This window comes from Ornithorhynchus anatinus, chromosome 4, assembly GCF_004115215.2.
Source record: "Ornithorhynchus anatinus isolate Pmale09 chromosome 4, mOrnAna1.pri.v4, whole genome shotgun sequence".
Classification (NCBI taxonomy): domain Eukaryota; kingdom Metazoa; phylum Chordata; class Mammalia; order Monotremata; family Ornithorhynchidae; genus Ornithorhynchus; species Ornithorhynchus anatinus.
In genome coordinates, this window is record NC_041731.1 from 34,198,550 (window position 1) to 34,217,777 (window position 19,228).

General features: G+C 50.3%; 1 protein-coding gene across 1 annotated transcript in view; it reads left to right on the forward strand.

Annotated features, from left to right (window-relative positions):
- The first annotated feature begins 1,522 nt into the window (after nt 1-1,522).
- HMCN2 (hemicentin 2) overlaps nt 1,523-19,228 on the forward strand; it is a 138,387-nt gene continuing 120,681 nt past the window's right edge. Inside the window, exons 1-8 of the mRNA XM_039911770.1 lie at nt 1,523-2,005; nt 8,547-8,617; nt 8,799-8,957; nt 9,727-9,849; nt 15,383-15,554; nt 16,351-16,457; nt 16,876-16,996; nt 17,481-17,744. Coding sequence (XP_039767704.1) covers nt 1,654-2,005; nt 8,547-8,617; nt 8,799-8,957; nt 9,727-9,849; nt 15,383-15,554; nt 16,351-16,457; nt 16,876-16,996; nt 17,481-17,744 — 1,369 coding nt within the window. The 5' untranslated portion in view covers nt 1,523-1,653. The remainder of the gene's footprint in view (nt 2,006-8,546; nt 8,618-8,798; nt 8,958-9,726; nt 9,850-15,382; nt 15,555-16,350; nt 16,458-16,875; nt 16,997-17,480; nt 17,745-19,228) is intronic.

Sequence of the window (19,228 nt, forward strand, 5' to 3'; positions counted from 1 at the left end):
CATAATAAGCATTTTACAAATACCACAATTCATTCGATCGTATTTATTGAGTGCTTACTGTGTGCGGAGCACTGTACTAAATTTGGGAGAATACATTGCAACAATAAACAGACACATTCCCTGCCAACAAGAAGTTTACAGTCTAGGGGAGGGGAGAGAGACATTAATATAAATAAATCACAAATATGTACAAAAGTGGTGTGGGGTTGGGGGGGGTGACGCTTACCATCTTCACTATCAAAAGGCATTTAATCACCATTTTACAGATGAGGAAACTGAGGCACGGAAAAGTTAAGTGACTTGCCCCAGGTCACACAGCAGGCAAGAAGCAGAACCAGGAATAGAACCCAGATTCTCTGGCACCTAGGCCGGTGCTCTTTCCATTAGGCCATGATGATGTGATCACTCCCTTTGAGGAGTTTACAGTGTAATGGGAGAAAGACTGAAAAATGTGACACAGTGAAGAGAAAGAGATCAGAGAGAAAGAACAGATCCAAATAAATACAGAGACTAAAAACAAGCAGAAACGTTCCTGAGTGTCCAAGTAGCTGATAAGATGGTATGATTAGAAAGGTGGGAGTCCAGTGTCTCAGTCAGAAGGACTCCAGAAATAATACAGATTTTTTTTTGAAAACGTCCATTTAATCCTCCAAGCATCTCCTTGGGGTAGGGCAGGGAACTAGAGTTTCCATTCCCATTTTACCCCTTGGAAAACTGAGGCAGAGAAAGAAAGTGACTTCCCAGAAACAGACTGTGAAACCAATTTAGAGAGGCTGGGGAAATTAGCCTTGACTGATTGGGCCTGAAGTCTCCTCCACCCCCAATCCTTCTGGGCACTGTCCAGATCAGTGGCTGGGGAGGAGAACAGGAGTGAGAAGAGAGGGAAGCAGCATAAGAAAACAGTACCCGAGGTCAGTAGTTCTACTGGGTCGGATCTCACGAATTCCTTTCTGCTCCCGTTTAAAGATGCGATGGTGGGGTTTGGGAAATGTTCCATCCACTGGCATAGGGCAGGATGGTGTTCCCACTTCCCAGGATAGCCCCCTTTATAAGCAGTCGAGTTGTTCCAGGTGTTTTCCTGCCTGGCCCACAGCTGCTTTGGGAGGCTGCTTTCCTGCTGTTCTCGCCCTTAATCTCCCACTCTTCCCTCCTTGGCTCGCTCTCCATCTCCCTTCAGCTGTCAGCCCAGTGTCCTCCCCTAACCTCCCCCTATCGAGGAACGAGTGGAGAAGGGAAAGTTTGAGTCATGGGTGGGGAGGAAGGCGGGCGTGAAATGGGAGGAGGGAGTCTTCTGACCCTGGATGGGGGTGGGTTTTAGGCCCTGCCTCCTCACCCAGCTCCTCACCAGGGGACTCTGCTGAGAGAGCCCCTTTCCCGCTTGCAGAAGTTGCAGCCCTGAGGTGGGGAAGTTAGTTATCTGCGGGCTGAAGCAGTTGCCGGTGGTTGTTCTCTGCTAACAACTGGGCCGGCAGGGAGAGCGGGGGCCGAGGCTACTTTGGGTATCTTTTTCAGGTGCAGGAAGGATGCCGGGAGGGGAATCCTGAGAGAGCCGGGCTGGGGAGCTGAGAGCTCTGGGGAAGCGACCCTAGAAACTCTCTCCTCTCCACCACACCCCAGAAACCGCTGTAACGTTCCCCCTCCTCCCCCCACCTGATGGCCCGGCGGAGCCAAACGGAGGGTGGGTTGGGCTTTGCACAGTTCCCATCAGTAGGTAGGTCTCACACCCACCGTCCACCTCCCTCAGGCCTCTCCGAAGCCATGAGTTCAAGAACCCTGTTCCTGGGCCCGCTGCTGCTGCTGCTGCTGCTGGCCCCCCAGAGCCTTGGGGATCCCGGGCTGCCCCCAGCCGGGGCCGCCACCCTGGCTTTCGTCTTCGACGTGACCGGCTCCATGTGGGACGACCTGATGCAGGTCGTCGAGGGCGCCACCAAGATCCTCGAGCGCAGCCTCAGCCGGCAGAACCGGGCCATCGGCAATTACGTGCTGGTGCCTTTCCACGACCCAGGTACGCGCCTTTCCGTCACCCCCCTTAGAACACCTCTCTGCCCCGCTTAGCTCCACCAGGACCCCGCCTCCTGCGCTGGTTGTGGGGACCTGTGTATTCCCGGGTGGAACCCCAGCTGGCGTCACAGTCCTCGACTGGTCTCTCCCCTTCCCCGCCTCCTGGACACCTTCACTTTTGTATCGGCTCACGTGACCGTATAATTCTGGAGTGAAGGGATCCTATGCTATGGCTCCAGTGAGAGGAAGAACCCGGGTAGGAGCACTGATGCACTCAGGAAGTTCTACTTTGAGGCTAGCCACCTTCCTCATTCTCCCACAGTGCCTCCCGGCCTGGCATTTTTTCTGTTTCTTGAAGAAACATGGCTTTTTCCCTTTCCTCCAATGCTCTGTTGGCATGATCCAGGGAGGTCAAGCTGGCGGTGTGAGGAGCTGCCTGGGCAGCCTCAGAGACCTTGGTTAAGCTTGAATTCCCAAGGGCCTGTGGGGAAGGTGTTGATGTCCTGACAGGCAAAACCTCCCGGGGACCAGTTCTGAGGCGGGAGCTTGATAAGATGGCCACTTGTCTGGTCTGGATAATGCCGCAGTTATTTCTATGTCTGGAATTTTTAATTTCAGTGTCCAACCTCCCTCAGCCTTGGCTCGGGCCACCAAGTCTCTTGGCTCAGAAACGCCCCCCGCCCCCCCTCCACCACTCCGGGTTCATAGGGACCTGGCAAGGTAACCTGAGCAAAGGAGTGTTGGGTATTCTCTGGTGTGGTCAGTGGCCCCCCTACATTATGAGGGGGAGGGCAAATGTCCAGATGGCACCCTGGCCCCATCCCTCACTTACCAGGATGCCCCAAATCCTCTGGTAGAGATTGAGACCAGACAGAACTTTTCAGGTTTGAGCAAGGCTGGAGGAGGCTAAACTGGAGCTGAACTCTCAACCCCCCCCCCCCCCCCCCCCCCCCCCCCCCCCCGGGGCATTGGAGAAGAGACTTGTCCAGTGGCTCAAGAACAGGGGATATCCTTTGGCATCAGTTGGTGCAGTGCCCTTTGAAAGGACAAAACAGTAAGGTTTACACTGCACCAGGTGGGCAGGTGGGTGTAATCTGTGGGGCAAAGAGTGTCAGCTTTCTGCCCTGAATTGTTGTGGGCTGAGGGTGGTGCAGTTTAAACGAGAGTTTCTCAAGCTCTACGCTCACCTCATCTTTCAACTTCATTTCAGAGACTCTCCTCTCCCTACTTCCACTGTTGCTGGTCCATGATTTATGTACATGCCTGCAATTTATTGATATTAATGTCTGTCTTCCCCTCTGGACTTTAAGCTCATTGTGGGCAGGGAACAAGTCTACCAACTCTGTTAAATTGTACTCCCCCAAGTGCTTAGAACAGTGCTCTGCACAAAGTAAGAGCTCAATAAATACAACTGATTGATTTTCTAGGCCCCTGATCTTCCTTCTCTATCTTCCAACACCTCAGAATGTATTTCCCAGTCCTGCTCCTCACCCACTCTTCCTTCATGGCATCTCTGGGCTCTGAAGCCTCACCCAATCTCACCTCAATCCACAAATTCTTCTTTCTTTCCCTTATATTGGGGAAACTCTGTCCTGATACTTCAGGTAAATTATTCTTTGACCTCAATAAACCATTTGTAGGGAGGGTTTACCAACTCACATACTCTGTGTGTGTGTGTGTTTACGTGCTTATCAATTTATGGAGGTTCATGATGTTCTTAGGAAATTTCATATGTGTTATTGTTATTATACAATCTCCTTTAATAAAATAAGGATGAGGAAGTCACCACTTCATGTAAGAAAATAATTCTTCGCATCTCCTGGTTCCCAGGTCACCGCTCTTGGCTTTTCTAGACATCCCTCCAGACCATAAGCTTGTCGTGATCAGGGAACAGGTCTACCGACTCTGTTGTATTAGAGAAGCGGTGTGCCTAGTGGATAGAGCACAAGCCTGGGAGTCATCAGGACCTGGGTTCTAATCCTGGTTTCGCCACTTGTCTGCTATGTGACTTTGGGCTTCACTTCTCTGTGTCTCATCTGTAAAATGGGGATAAAGACTGTGAGCCCTATGTGGGACAGGAACTGTGTCCAACCCACTTATTTTGTACCTAAACCAGCACTTAGCAGAGTGCTTGGCACATAGTAAGTGCTTAACAAACACCACAGTTATCAATATTATTATTACTCTGCCAAGAACTTGGTACGGTGTTCTGCACACAGTAAGCACTCAATAAATAGGTTTGCAGTGTGGGGATGTTGCTGTTAAGACCAGCCGGTGCAGAAGCTGCAACACCCTGGACCAAATAGCATGTTGACTGGAGGACAGTGTTAAAAAGCCCAGGAACCATATGATTTTAGAGATTGAAAAGCGGAGAAGGAGGAAAATTCATTTAGACAGAGAAATAGGGCAAACTCGAAGGAAAAAATCATAGGTCGGAGGGAAGCAAATAGAGGTAGAGGATCAGGGTGGGGGTGGCGGGTGGGGAGGAGGGATGAGTCTGAGGTCTGGAGTCCCAAAAATAGCCCGTGGCTCTCTTGCTGTGATGTGGTCTGCAGGGATGTTTCTGTCTTTTGTAACTAAGAGAACAGCTGGTTTTCCCTTCACACAGCAGCTACTCCTAGGGTGAATGTGAGAACAGGAGGATGACTTGGCTGTATCAGGGAGTTGTGCAGTCTGAGTGCTGATGGACAAGGATGGGGTCGGGAGGGTTCTTGGAAGCAAAGCTCCATTGGGTCTAGGAGTTGCTGGTTGGCCCAGGGCTTTGAAGTTCATATCTGCCCAGAGGGTGGGATATGCAATGAGAGTCCTGTGGTGTTTATGCCTCTGGATGAGTGACCTCCGATAAAGGTAGTTTCCACCTTGCTAAATAAGCCAGCCGTGGAGAGGTATAAGTGTCCTGAAGTCTTGGGGAAGGCGATTTTGTTTTTTTTTAAATGGTATTTGTTAAGGTGCAGCGTGGCTCAGTGGAAAGAGCACGGGCTTTGGAGTCAGGGGTCATGGGTTCGAATCCCGGCTCGGTCACTTGGCAGCTGTGTGACTTTGGGCAAGTCACTTAACTTCTCGGTGCCTCAGTTACCTCACCTGTAAAATGGGGATTAAGACTGTGAGCCCCACGTGGGACAAGCTGATTCCCTTGTGTCTACCCCAGCGCTTAGAACAGTGCTCGGCACATAGTAAGCGCTTAACAAATACCAACATTATCATTATTATTATTATTATGTGCCAGGCACTGTTCTAAGCACTGGGGTAGATACAAATTAGTCAGTATTGGACACTGACTAATGTCTACTACTGAAGGGGTGGAGGGACAGGCAACCTGGAGTCTTGGGGAAGGGGATTTTTTAAAAAAATGAAATATGTTAAGTGCTTATTGTGTGCCAGGCACCATTCTAAGCACCGGGGTAGATAAAAATTAATCAGAATGGACACTGTCCAGGTCCCACATGGGGCTCACGATCTTAATCCCCATTTTACAGATGAGGGAACTGAGGCACAGAGAAGTGAAGTGATTTGTCCAAGGTCACAAAGTAAAGTGGGGAAGCCTGGTTTAGAACCCAGGTCCTTCTCCTGGGCCCATTCCAGGCCCATTCTCTATCCTCTAGGCCAAGCTGCTTCTCCATGTTGCTTGCCAGATGTTGGTGGCAAGGGCTGTTGGGAGTTGGGAGGGAAGAAGACATCTCGGAGGAGAGTCGTCCCCCCCGAGACCGCTTCACCATATGCTTTCTGGATCAGTTCAGATCCCAGATTGCCTCACTCTTGCCTTGACTGACTGTTGAGGGATTGGAAAGTCAATCACAAGGGTATTTGCTGGCGGGAGGTTTTCCCGGCAGGCGTCCACACCTGGGCTCAGTGTCTCTGCCGTCGCCCCCGCTCTGCAGCATTTAGGAAACCCCTTCCTGTGGGCGGCCCAGAAAGCCAGCCTGAACGTTAATGGGATTCCCCGGGTCCCGGGCTTCCACGCCCCCACTATGAGGAATGGAGAAAACACTCCGCTCTTCTGCCCACGCGTTGTCCGAGTCGGGGTTGTCTCTATGAAGGGCAGGAACGGGCTGGGAGGGAGTATGTTGGCTTGCCCCAGGTTTTACTCCGATCCAAAGTTGAGGCCAAGAGTAAACCCCCGAACTCTCCTTCTTGGCCCCTGGTTCGAATTCAAAGAAACTAACTTCCTTGGATTTAGAAATCTGCTTTCCACTGAAGAGCTGGAAGCATTGGAAGCATGTGGGTGAAACTGTGCACGCTTGACCACCAAAAATAAATTTAAAAAGCAAATGTAAATAGGTTTTTATTTCAATTAATGCCAATACATCTGCAGGCTTCAGATGAGGGAATTCAGTCATGAGAGGGGAAAGATGGTTTATAGGTTCGAATAAACACTGCTGGGGCCTTTAAGTCAGGTTTCTTCCAGGATTTTAAAGGCAGGGTGTGGCTCACGTTCTTTGTCTAAACTCTGTCCTGTTTTATGCTATTCGTTAAGTGCTGATTATGTGCTAGGTACTGACCTAAGCGCCGGGGTGGATGCAAGTTAATCAGGTTGGACACAGTCCAGGTACCACATAGAGCTCACAGTATTAATTCCCATTTTACAGATGAGATAATCAAGCCCCAGAGAAGTTAACTGACTTGCCCAAGGTCAAACAGCAGACAAGTGGCAGAGACAGGATTAGAACCCAAGTCCTTCTGGTCCCAGGCTGTGTTCTATCCACGATGTCATGCTGTTTCTCTTGGCCCTTGAGTATTCTAGGTCCTTGAATACCTAGAAAAGGAAGAGAGCCTCTGGAAGCTTTTGTTTCCAGAGAGGAGAAGCAGCGTGGCTCAGTGGAAAGACCATGGGCTTTGGAGTCAGGGCTCATGAGTTCGAGTCCCAGCTCTGCCACTTGTCGGCTGTGTGACTGTGGGCAAGTCACTTCACTTCTCTGTGCCTCAGTTCCCTCATCTGTAAAATGGGGATTAAGACTGTGAGCCCCACGTGGAACAACCTGATTCCCCTATGTCTACCCCAGCGCTTAGAACAGTGCTCGGCACATAGTAAGCGCTTAACAAATACCAACATTATTATTTCCGATTTTTCTAACATATCTTGGGGCTTTTAACAGCCGGTACTGATTGGCAGGTTCATGCTTCCGTCTCTTTGGAGTTCAAAACATTTATGGAAATTTTCAAAAACATCTCTTAAGTCCTCCCGGAAGCTGGAGGCTTTTATCTGCATTTTCCAGGTGAAGAAATTGACTTAACCTTAAAGGCAGAGCAACGACCAGCTTCCGGGTTTACCAACTCCCAGTACAATTAAGAACCCCCCCAATCTGCCCTTAACACGGGACACAATTGTTCTTCTTCCTTTCTAACTGCCCCAGATGTGTCTTTTGATAGAAGAAAGAAGCAGCTTTTTCACTGCTTTCATTCCTGTGCTAAAGTGATGGCACCGTGGAGGAATCTGGGGCGGAGGCTCATGGGACGGGCAGGGGCTGAGAACATCTTTTCATTTTCTGCCTGGTGTCAGAACCCAATTTAAGAGCAGCCAAGCGGGGAATTTATTTCCTTACAATAACGCTCCTGCCAACGTCGGACCCCAATAGTAGCACAGATTAACTCATGCAGAGCAGGGAAACTGCCGAAAATGAACAGATGGTCCCTCCAGGGGTGCGCTGGTCACCACCGTCTCACACCTGTCAGCTCTCGGCAATGACTTTAGGCAGCGCCTCACTGGGCCGGGTCCCCAAGAGGATGTGCTCTTGGTTGCTTACAGAGCACATCACTCAATCATTGGTATTTATTGAATGCTTACCGTGTGCACAGCACTGTGCTAAACCCTGGGGAGAGTACACTGTAACCATCGGCCTGCTGCCTACCGGAGCCAGGGGAAGTCTCCCTGTCTAGGCAAAATGGTGGAAACGAGCCTCCCCGGCTGTAGTGTGGGAAGCGGGTTTCTGGTCCAAGAGCCAGAACTGGCCTGGGCTTCAGTGTGCCCTGAGGGTCCTGGATCTCCCGTTTAAATCCTGGGGGGAGCTTGAGAGAAAGCCGGCCTGCAGCCAGGATCTTGCTTGTGGCCCTCTCTTGTTGTATTATACCCCTCCGTGCCCTCAGTACAGTGCTCTGCACACAGTAAGGCTCAATAAATGTAATTGAAGGAATGAAGGAATGAATGAATGAGCATTGATGCCAGTTACTGAGGCCACTCATGGCCTCCTACCCCATCCCATTTGGAGAAACAGCATGGTGTCGCAGATAGAGCATGGGCCTGGGATTCAGAAGGTCTTGGGTTCTAATCCCAGCTTTGCCACTCGTCTGCTGTGTGACCTTGGGCAAGTGACTTCACTCCTCTGGGCCGCAGTTACCTCACCTATGAAAATGGAGATTGAGACTGTGAGCACCACATGGGACGGGGATTCTGTCCAACCCGATTTGCTTGTATCCACCCCAGTGCTTAGTAGGATGCCTGACTCATAGTGAACGTTTAGCAAACACCACAGTTATTATTACTGAAGTGAGCATTACCCTTCGTCTGGGCTAGGCAGAGCAGATCTCTCCCATTTCGGTTTCTTTGACAGACATTGGACCTGTGACGCTCACGGCCGATCCTCAGGTGTTCCAGCGAGAGCTGAGAGAACTCTATGTCCAGGTGAAGTAACTCTTGTTTCTCCCATGTCCCCTCGAGAGCCTCCTCTTCTCAAGGCAAGTCCTCCCTCCCCTTCGCATGACCCCAACCATGTGATCCCTCCCCCAACTCCATCCTACAGCCCCTCAAGTTCTGCTCCAGTGGCGCCCGGTGTGATTGGATTATCCCCCCGTTTGCACTTCAGGGTGGAGGAGACTGTCCAGAGATGAGCGTGGGCGCCATCAAGGTGGCGGTGGAAATCTCCAACCCCGGCTCCTTCATCTATGTGTTCTCTGACGCCCGGGCGAAGGACCACCATCAGAAGCAGGAGGTGTTGCGCCTGCTTCAGCGCAAACAGTCTCAGGTGAGCGTGGCAGCGGATCCCTTCCAGGCGGGCTTCCGGAAGTTTCCATCCTGGTGCGGGTCGGGGTTGCGGGAGGAGGTAGTGTGGAGGGGTTCGGGGAAAGGTAACAGTTTCGTATATCATGGACCAGTGGCTCTCCATCAGCCGCTCCCTGAATCCTCGGAGACACCGGGTGAGAGAACGCAAGCAAATCCGCAGCACCCGCGCTGCCTGGGAGAGATGCGCGCAAGCTGCCAGTTTCCTTTCTTAGACAATCTTTGGCCCGGCCCCACCGGCGCATAGGCCCGCCAGCACGCAAAAACCGGCCCCGGCCCCGTCCAAGAGTGTTCTCATCTGCCTCGGCGCCTAGCCAGCCGGGGCAGTTCCCATCCCTCAGCAGAGACAGTCGTTTTTGATAGAGACCACACCACCCCTACTCCTTTTACACCATGTCAAGGCTTGTGCAATTCATCTTCTTCCTGGCATCGGGCTGCTTTTCGTACTTAAGCCTCAGATGTTATTTTTCCCATTGTCTCAAGTTCTGGAAGTGTTGAGCGTTTGGACCCTGTCCAGTTTCTGTGACATCCTGGCTGGGCGCCGGGGCTCCCTGGTGCTCGCTCGATGGGGGAGACCGCATCTCTTGTGGGTCCGGTCCATCGGAGAGCCGTCGGGTCTGAGGAGTTGGAAGAAGCCATGGGGCTAGGGGCTCTCGCTGCTTCATCCCGGAGCGGAGTGGCCCTCAGGGACATCCGGGAGAGGCCCCGACCCACTCTGTGCTTCCCTCCCTCAGGTGGTGTTCGTCCTCACGGGTGACTGTGGCGATCGCTCTCACCCGGGGTATCTGGCCTATGAGGAGATAGCTGCGACCAGCTCCGGACAGGTGTTCCACCTGGATAAACAGCAGGTGAACGAGGTGAGTCCAATAAGAGAAGACCTGGCTGGCTTGTCTTCCCTGGATTTTTAAGGGGAATGTTTCCTCGATTACCCCAACCAGCCCTGGAGGGAAAAAAGCTAAGCTTGGGGGAGGAAGAGGCAGCCTGTCCCCTGGCATGGAGGAAATGAAAATGCCCTGTGACTTCTGATGGCACCTGCTGCTGAGAGAACAGGGCAGTGCATTCAGAGATGTGTGTGTGTGAGCAGGAGAGAGTGAGAATTCATGGGAAGTGGGGTTTGGAGTTGAGTTTACTTTTTTTTTTTATGGTATTAGTTAAGCACTTACTCTGGGCCAGGTGCTGGAATAGATGCAAGCTAATCAGGTTGGACACAGTCTGGGTCCCACATGGGGCTCACAGTTTTAATCCCCATTTTAAGATGAGGTAACTGAAGTCCAGAGAAGAGAAGCAACTTGCCCAGGGTCACACAGCAGACAAGTGACAGAACTCAAATCCTTCTGACTCCCAGAACTGTGATCTATCCACTAGGCCAAGTTCTTCACTCCTATTTTGAGCAGTTGAATTTTCTAGTTATCTGCAGTAGGATTTCATTTTTGACTTCCACTCTTCTCCAGGGCTGAAACTGAAATGAGATCAGAGCCCCAAAATGACAGCAGTAATTAACCAGGATCCCAAATGGAGTGACTTTTGCTAATAAAGATGCCCTGTGAATGTCACACGTTCTTTAAAAACCACAAACGGAGACAGGGAATAAGAGAAGATCTTGGCCTTGTGTAGACTGGGCCCTGGGGAGGTGAAGAGAGATGAAAGCCTGTAGCATCTCCCTGGAATTGGAAACACTGCTGATGTCAGCCTTGTGGGATACTAAAGACTTCCTTGGTTGTCAGGAGCTTACTTAGATGGGAGCCCTTTGAGGGCCATGACTAATAATAATGTTGGTTAATAATGTTGGTATTTGTTAAGCGCTTACTATGTGCCGAGCGCCGTTCTAAGCGCTGGGGTAGATACGGGGTAATCAGGTTGTCCCACGTGAGGCTCACAATCCTAATCCCCATTTTACAGATGAGGTAATTGAGGCACAGAGAAATTAAGTGACTCGCCCACAGTCACACAGCTGACAAGTGGCAGAGCTGGGAGTCGAACCCATGACCTCTGACTCCGAAGCCCAGGCTCTTTCCACTGAGCCACGCTGCTTCCCCATCCACTGTTCTTTCCAGCACTTAGCACCTTTTCCCAGTGCTTAGTGTAATGCTCTGTGCCCAGTAAGTGCTCAATAAATACTGTTGCTATTGTTACTATTATAACTAGAGTTTTGCCTTAGGGAGAAGGGGGATGGCACATGGTTAGAGGAACATCTTTACATCAATCAATCAGTGGTACTTATCCAGTGCTTACTGGGTGCAGATCCCTGTACTAAACACTTAGAAAATCACAATTCAAAAGAATAGGTGTAGATGATCCTAACTCACAAGGAGTTTACAGTCTAGACTGGGAGACAGCCATTAAAATATATTACAGATGGATATGTTAATGAGAGCTGTGGGGCTAGAGGAGGGTTAAATAGCAAATTGTTTAAGGGGAACAGATCCAGGCGAATAGGTAATGTAGAAGGGAGGGCTGAGGGAAATGAGAGCTTCGCTTGGGAAGGCCTCTTAAAGGAGATGTGATTTTAGTAAGGCTTTGAAGAGGAGGAGAGGGGTGGTCTGGTGGATAAGAAGGGGGAAGGAGTTCCAAGCCAGAGAGAGGAAGTGGAAAAAGGATCAGAGGTGAGAAAGATGACATTAAGAACAGCGAGAAGTTGGTGATAGAAGAGTCAAGTGTGCAGGTTGGGTTGTAGTAGATCTGTGCGGAAAGGAAGGAGTGGGAGAGCAAAATGAGTGCTTTGAGAAGCAGCATGGCTTAACGAATAGAACACGGACCTGGGAGTCAGAGGGAACTGCGTTCTAATCCCAGCTCTGCCACTTGTCTGTTGCGGGACCTTGGGCAAGTCACTTAACTTTTCTGTGACTCAGTTACTTCATCTATAAAATGGGGATTACAACTGTGAGCCCCATGTAGGACCTGGACTGTGTCCAACCTGATTACCTTGTACCTACCCCGGCACTCAGAACAGTGCCTGGCACATAGAAAGTGCTTAACAAATACCATTAAAAAAATCCAATTATAAGGAGTTTTGGTTGGATGCAGTCATGGCTGGGCAACCGTTGGAGGCTTTTGAGAAGAGGGGAGACTGAGGCTTTTTTTAGAAAAATGATCTGGGCAGCAGAGTGTGGACTGGAGAGGAGAGAGACAAGAAGCGGAGAAGTCAGTGAGAAGGCTGATACAGTAGTCAAGGCAGAATAAGTGCTAGGATCATTGTGGTGCAAGTTTGGTTGGAGAGGAAGAGGTAAAACAATACAGTGGATAGACAAGATTCCTGCCCTCAAGGAGTTTTCATGGATGTCTTGCGCCACCTCCAACTTAACATAACCAAAACTAAAGTCCTTATCTTCCCACCTAAACCCTGTCCTCCTGTCTTTCCCATCACTGTAGATACCACCACTATCTTCCCTATCTTACAAGCCTGTAACCTTGGCATTGTCCTCAACTCATTTCATTCCACCCCCATATCAATCTGTCACCAAATCCTGTTGCTTCTACCTTCACAACATTGCTAAAATTCAGCCTTTCCTATCCATCCATGCTGATCTAATTACTTTTCGTATCCCAACTTGACTCTGTATCTGCCTCCTCGCTGACCTCCCTGCCTCCTGTCTCTCCCCACTCCAGTCCTCTCTGCTGCTTGGATCATTTATTATCAAAAATGTTCAGTCCATGTCTCCCCACCTCTCAAGAACCTCGAATGGCTGCCTTCCACCTCTGCATCAAAAGAAACTCTTTACCACAGGCTTTAAAGGACTCATTCAGCTCTCCCCTCTTACCTCACCTCACTGATCTCTTACTACACCCCAGCCCGCACACTCTGCTCCTCTTGCACCAGCTCAGGCATTGTGCCCCAATCTCATCTATCTCACCACATCCTCCCCCTAGCCTGGAACTCCTTCCCCCTCAGTATTCGCCAGACCACCCTTCTCTCCACCTTTATAGCATTGTTAAGGTCACATCTCCTCCAGAGGCTTTTTCTGATTAAGTCATCTTTTCCCCAGCTGTGCATCTATCCGCTTCAGTCTGTGATCTCTGGACATTTGATACTCGCCTCAACCCCATAGCATTTATGTACATACCTTTAAATTACATATTAAAATTACTTATTCATGTTAATGTCTCCCCCTCTAGATTATAAGCTCATTACGGGCAGGGAATGTGATTGCCAATTCTGTTGTACTTTCCCAAGCATTTAGTACAGTGCACTGTGCATAGTAAGCGCTCAATAAATACCACTGATTGCCTGACTGATTACTTTCTTAATGGGATCAGGTAGGCTGGAGTCACCACCGGGACTGCACAACTCCTGTTTTCAACAGGGTCCAGGAATTTTTCTTCTCTTCCTGGAAACACTTCCTCCATAGCTCATCTGGGGTAGACTAGGGTAGACTGGAGATCCTCTGCCAGAGGATCCAGGCTAGCCCAGAAATTTAGCAATGGAATCTGTGACACGTGGGGGTGTGGCTGGGACCCTTTTTGACATTAACCCTTTTGGGGGCCCTAACTCCTGGCAGGTAGAGAGAATTTAGAAGCCAGAAGAGGCTGAGAGTTTTCGTATGGTCAATATGGCGTCCCTTGTACTCCTGACCTCACCCTTAGGCTTTCCCAGTGGCCACCATGGTCAGCTCAGGAAAGCCACCTGGAGGAGATTTTTCTGGTTGTCAAGGGACAAATTGCCGAGACCTCCCAGCTTGTCTGTCATGTGAGGTCCGAGAAGCTACTTTGTTCCGTCACTCTGGATGCCTCCATCCACTTCCCTTTACCTCTTCTCCAGCCCTCATTTCCAAACTCCCTAAGGCAAGCTGCAGAATAATCATTTAAGCTGACTGGGAGCCATCTGGCGGCAATGACTGCATCAAATTCCCTAAATCCTTTAATATCAGTAAATTCATGTGTTTGATGGGTTCCCCCAAAGCATCCTGCTTCTTCCCATGGCTAGCCCTCTCTTTCTTCCACCCATCTTCTCATCTCCCTTCACATCTGGAAGACATCGGGAGAGGACAGAATAAATATTTAGTTTTGTTAAAAAAGCTTCTTTCACCTCTGTGCTCTCTGGACTTCCATGCAAGGTTCTGCAGATCAGTGCATTTTTATGTTTCTTACATTGGTGCTTAAGAACAACGTAAATGTTGGTCTGGAATTTCCCTTGGTGGGCTCCATTGGCTAAAGGCCACCCTGTTTCCCTGAAAGAGTTGAACCTGCATTACAAGCTGGGAACAGGGGGCTTGGTGGTGGCTGAATTCTTCCTCGTTATTTCTTTTCTTTTCTTTTCTTTTCTTTTCTTTTCTTTCTTCCTTCCTTCCTTCCTTCCTTCCTTCCTTCCTTCCTTCCTTCCTTCCTTCCTTCCTTCCTTCCTTCCTTCCTTCCTTCCTTCCTTCCTTCCTTCCTTCCTTTCTCTCTCTCTCTCTCTCTCTCTCTCTCTCTCTTTTTTTCTCTCTCTCTCTCTCTCTCTCTCTCTCTCTCTCTCTCTCTCTCCCTCTCCATCCCACCTTGGGCTGCCAGCCACTCCCACGAGTAACTCTATTTATCCTAAAAAAAATACCCAATTTGCCTGAAATAACATGCTTGCAATTACCTCTAAATAGCTTGCATTCTTATGGTACACCCAGCTTGTCGGGGCTCGTGGTTATTTCTTTTTGTGTCTCATCATAGTCACCTGCTCTGAAACTGAATCCCAGAATTGTGTCCATTAAGGAAGTCAGATGGATTCATGGAGGCGGGGAAAAAAAAGCAAGGGGGGGAGGGAGGTGGTTGGAGAGGTGTTGGAAGGTGAAAACAATTAATGAGAGAAGGAGAAAGGAGAAAGACTGAAAGACATTCCCTCCCCACAGGCATGGAAGTCAGTGTAAAGGGTAGATCACAGTCCTGAGAGTCAGAAAGTCTTGGGTTTTAAACCCAACTCTGCCACTTGTCTGCTGTGTGGTCTTGGGCAAGTCACTTCACTTCTCTATATCTCAGTTACCTCATCTGTAAAATGGGGATTGAAACTGTAAGCCTCATGTGTGACAGGGACTGTGTCCAACCTGATTAGCTTGTATCTACCCCAGTGCTTAGTACAGTGCCTGACACATAGTAAGTGCCTAACAGATGCCGCAATCATTATTGTTATTATTATTATTATGAGGACCTGGTTTCTAATCCTGTGTCTACCACTTGTCTGCTGTGTGATCTTGGGCAAGACATTTAACTTTCCTGGCCCCCAATTCCTATAAAATAAGGACTGTGGGAGAAGAACCGTGTCCTACCTGATTACCTTGTATCTATCCCAGTGCTTTGTACAATTCCTGGCACATAGTAAGTACTTAACAAACACCAAAAAAAAAAACAACAAAAAAAGCTTACATTGTAGAGGGCTATCTTTCCAGCAGCCCTCCATGCAGGTTTTTTTCCTTCCCTCTTCCCCGCCAGGTTCTGAAGTGGGTAGAGGAAGCGGTTCAGGCCTCCAAAGTCCACCTGCTCTCTACTGACCATGAACACGAAGGAGAGCACACCTGGAGGATCCCCTTTGACCCCAGCCTGAAGGAGGTCACCATCTCCCTGAGTGGGCCTGGCCCTGAAATCGAAGTGAGAGACCCATTAGGTACCCGCCCCCGGGCGAGCGGACGGTCACCCTTCCTTCACCTTGAGCTCAGTGTGGCTGCGCTACTTTGCACTGAACCTAGTGGTGGGGAGAGGATGAAGGGAATCCAGAAGGGAAATCTGGAAACAGAGAAGGCCCGGAACCTCAGATGGATTATTCGTTCATTCAATAGTATTTATTGAGCGCTTACTATGTGCAAAGCTCTATACTAAGCGCTTGGAATGTACAATTCGGCAACAGATAGAGACAATCCCTGCCCATTGATGGGCTTACAGTCTAATCGGGGGAGACAGACAAAAACAATAGCAATAAATAGAATCAAGTTGATGTACATCTCATTAACAAAATAAATAGGGTAATGAAAATATATACACTTGAGCGGATGAGTACAGTGCTGTGGGGAGGGGAAGGGAGAGGGGGAGGAGCAGAGGGAAAGTGGGGGGAAAAGGGGGGCTTAGCTGAGGGGAGGTGAAGCGGGGGGCAGAGAGGCAGCAGAGGGAGCAGAGGGAAAAGGGGAAGCTCAGTCTGGGAAGGCCTCTTGGAGGAGGTGAGCTCTCAGTAGGGCTTTGAAGAGGGGAAAAGAATTAGTTTGGCGATTAGTCATTGACACCCGTGTTTCCAGCTGTTGCATTGACTACAAGCCCTGGCATGGGTGTTTGTGGGGTGAAGGGAGAGGAGAAGGCCTGCGGGGTCAGAGAAGGTGGGTGGACTGGCCAATCTGGCTACTTCCTAGAGAATAGAGTGAGGGGCAGGGAGCAGGGGGAGGGGCGTTCTCACCTTGTAGGTGCCTCTGCAGGAAGGATCATTCAGAAGGATGAGGGGTTGAAGGTGCTTCTCAGCATACCCGACTCAGCCAAGGTGGTGGCAGTCAAGCCCCAGGATCCAGGCCTGTGGTCCATCAAGGTAGGAGGGAGAGGATGGAGAGGCGGCTTGCCAGCAGAGGAACGAGCCGGTGGGAGGAAGGATGAGCAGCACCCACATTTTAAGGTGGCTTCGGGATTCCCTTCTGTCCTCCTATCACCCAAGGGCACGGCCGAATGAGGTCTCAGATATGATAAAGGAAACTGCTCTGTAGGACAATCTGAGTCGTTGTTTGACAGGGGAGGGGGAGTTTTGAGATCAAATAGCACTACGATAGTAACCAGATGAACTAATGCCCATCTCTTATGTGGCTTTCCTGCTTATTCTCAGAATTACTCTGCCCCAGGTCTCCTCACCATTAGGGCTCTGGGCTGCCTGGACTTTGGAGGATGGATTTGTCCCTAGGAAAGGGCAGGGCCGTTGGTGACCCAGGGATTGGGGGTGGGGTCTGCTGCTCCAGGTTTACAGCAGCGGCCGCCACTCGGTGAGGATCACCGGAGTCAGTAACATCGATTTCCGAGCCGGCTTCTCCACCCAGCCCTCGCTGGACCTGAACCAGATCATCGAGTGGCCCCTACAAGGTGCGACACGGAGGAGGAGGCCTGACTGAGTGGACCTCAGCAGAGGGAAGAGGAGAAGGGAAGAGGAGAATTCTAAGCTCCATGCATTCATGGAGCTGCTCTTAACTGGAAACTCCCGGTGTTTCTGGCTTTGGGAAACTGGGAGGGCTGGGAGCAGAGGGCTTGGTGGTGGCTGACAAAAGGGTTTGTCCTTTACATCCTCGACTTGCTCAAAACAGGTCAATGGGTGGGTCCGTGGGAGATTCTCTCTATGTCCAACGTGGATAATCTGAAGCCCATCCTCAATATAATTGACTGACCACCTACTAGAGCACCATACTGAGTGCTCAGGAACATAATGGAATGAAAAGACCCATAACCTGCTCTGAGCAGCTCCCGGGTGGAATTCCCTGTGGAGTCAGAAAGATCTTCCTGGGGCGGACAGCCCCGTCCCCTCTCATGGCTCCTTCCAAGTAGCAGCCGGGCCTCCCTCCTCTCTTCACAGGGGTGCCCATCTCATTGGTGATCAACTCCACCGGGCTGTTGCCCCCGGGTCACCTGGACTCTGTGGAGCTGTCCCACAGCTCTGGTCGGCCCCTCCTATCCCTGCCGACGCAGCTCCTCTCCAACGGCTCCTCCAGCCAGCTGTGGGGGGGTCCCCCGTTCCAGGCGCCCAGAGAGCGTTTCTACCTGAAAGTGAAGGGCGAAGACCGGGATGGAAATCCCCTGCATCGGGTCTCTGGCGTGGCCTACACGGGTGTGGTCCCAGGTGAGTGAGTGGCCATGCCCTGTCCCTCCATTGCCCACCCCAGTGGGATTGAAGCTGGAGAGTGGGGTGAGGGATGAGGTGCAGACCCCTCCCAGCCTCTGGGGGCTTCCGGCACTGCAGACATGCGTGTGATCTCAGACTCTTTGGTCCTCACGATTCAGAGTAGGGTTGGGGCTGGGCAGGTTTCCCCACTAGGAAGAGGTTTCCCCTGGTCTGCCCTTGAAGGAAGTCTGAAAGACCTGGCAGGTGGTCAGGCTGGGAAGAACTTGTGAGAGGCCACAGGGTGGAGGAAGCAGAGTGGGTGGGAGAGAAGAGGCCTCCGAGGTCCCTAGGCAAAAGGGTCACAGCTCCTCTGGCTTGGATTCTTCCCCCGTTGCTCCCAAAGCCGCGTCTGGTCTGTGAGCTCCTTCAGCACAGCTGCGAGCCTGAGTTTCGGGAAGGGCGTCTAGGGGGAGAATTAGCAATTCAGTGGGGCCTCTTCTGTTCTTTTGGACAACACTGAGCCCTGGCAATCAGTGCCGGCTTCTTCTCTCTTCTGCCCTTTTCGAGTCTGAGTGAACAGGGAAGTGTTTGGAACTTTATGGTCGGTGTGGGAGGCTAGGGCCAGAGAAAGGGGATGGAAGGCCAGGACTGTGTTAGATGATCTTTGTCTGGAGATGAGGCTGGGAAAGAAGGAGTCTCAAGTTCCTCTCCTCCAATTTTCCCCTTTACCCCCTCCAATCTGGCTTCCATCCCCTTCACTACACAGAAACCACCCTTTTAGAGGTCACAAATGATTTCCAAATCCAATAGCCTCTATTCCATCCTTATTTTCCTCAACCTCTCAGCTGCCTTTGATCCTGTCGACCACCCCTTTCTCCTGGAAACATTATCCAACCGCAGCTTCACTGACACTGTACTCTTCTGGTTCTCCTCCTATCTCTCTGGCCAATTATTCTCGGTCTCTTTCGTGGGCTCCTCCGTGGTCTCCCACTCCTTATCTGTAGTTGTCCCTCAGTTCTGGGTCCCCTTCTCTTCTCCAAGTGAGTGGGTGTAGATGGAGACGTCATTAACTCCCATAGCTTCAACTACTCCTTTTTTGCGTATGATTCCTAAATCTACTTCTCCAACCTGATCTCCCTCCCTCTCTACAGTCTCAAATTTCCTTCTGCCTTCAAGACATCTCTTCTACAATGTCCTGCCATCACCTCAAAATTAAAATGTCCAAAACAGAACTCCTTATCTTCCCACCCAAAAACCCTGTCTTTGCGCTGACTTTCTCATCTCACTGTAGGCAGTACCACTATCCTTCCTGCCTCACAAGCCTGTAAGCTTGGCGTTCTCCTTGACTCATGTCTCATTCAACTCACATATTCAATCTATCACTAAATCCTGTCAGTTCAACCTTCATAACACCACTAAAATCTGCTCCTTCCTCTCCAAACAGACTTCTACCGCATTAATCCAAGCACTTACCCTATCCTGACTTTTCTACAGTTTCAGCC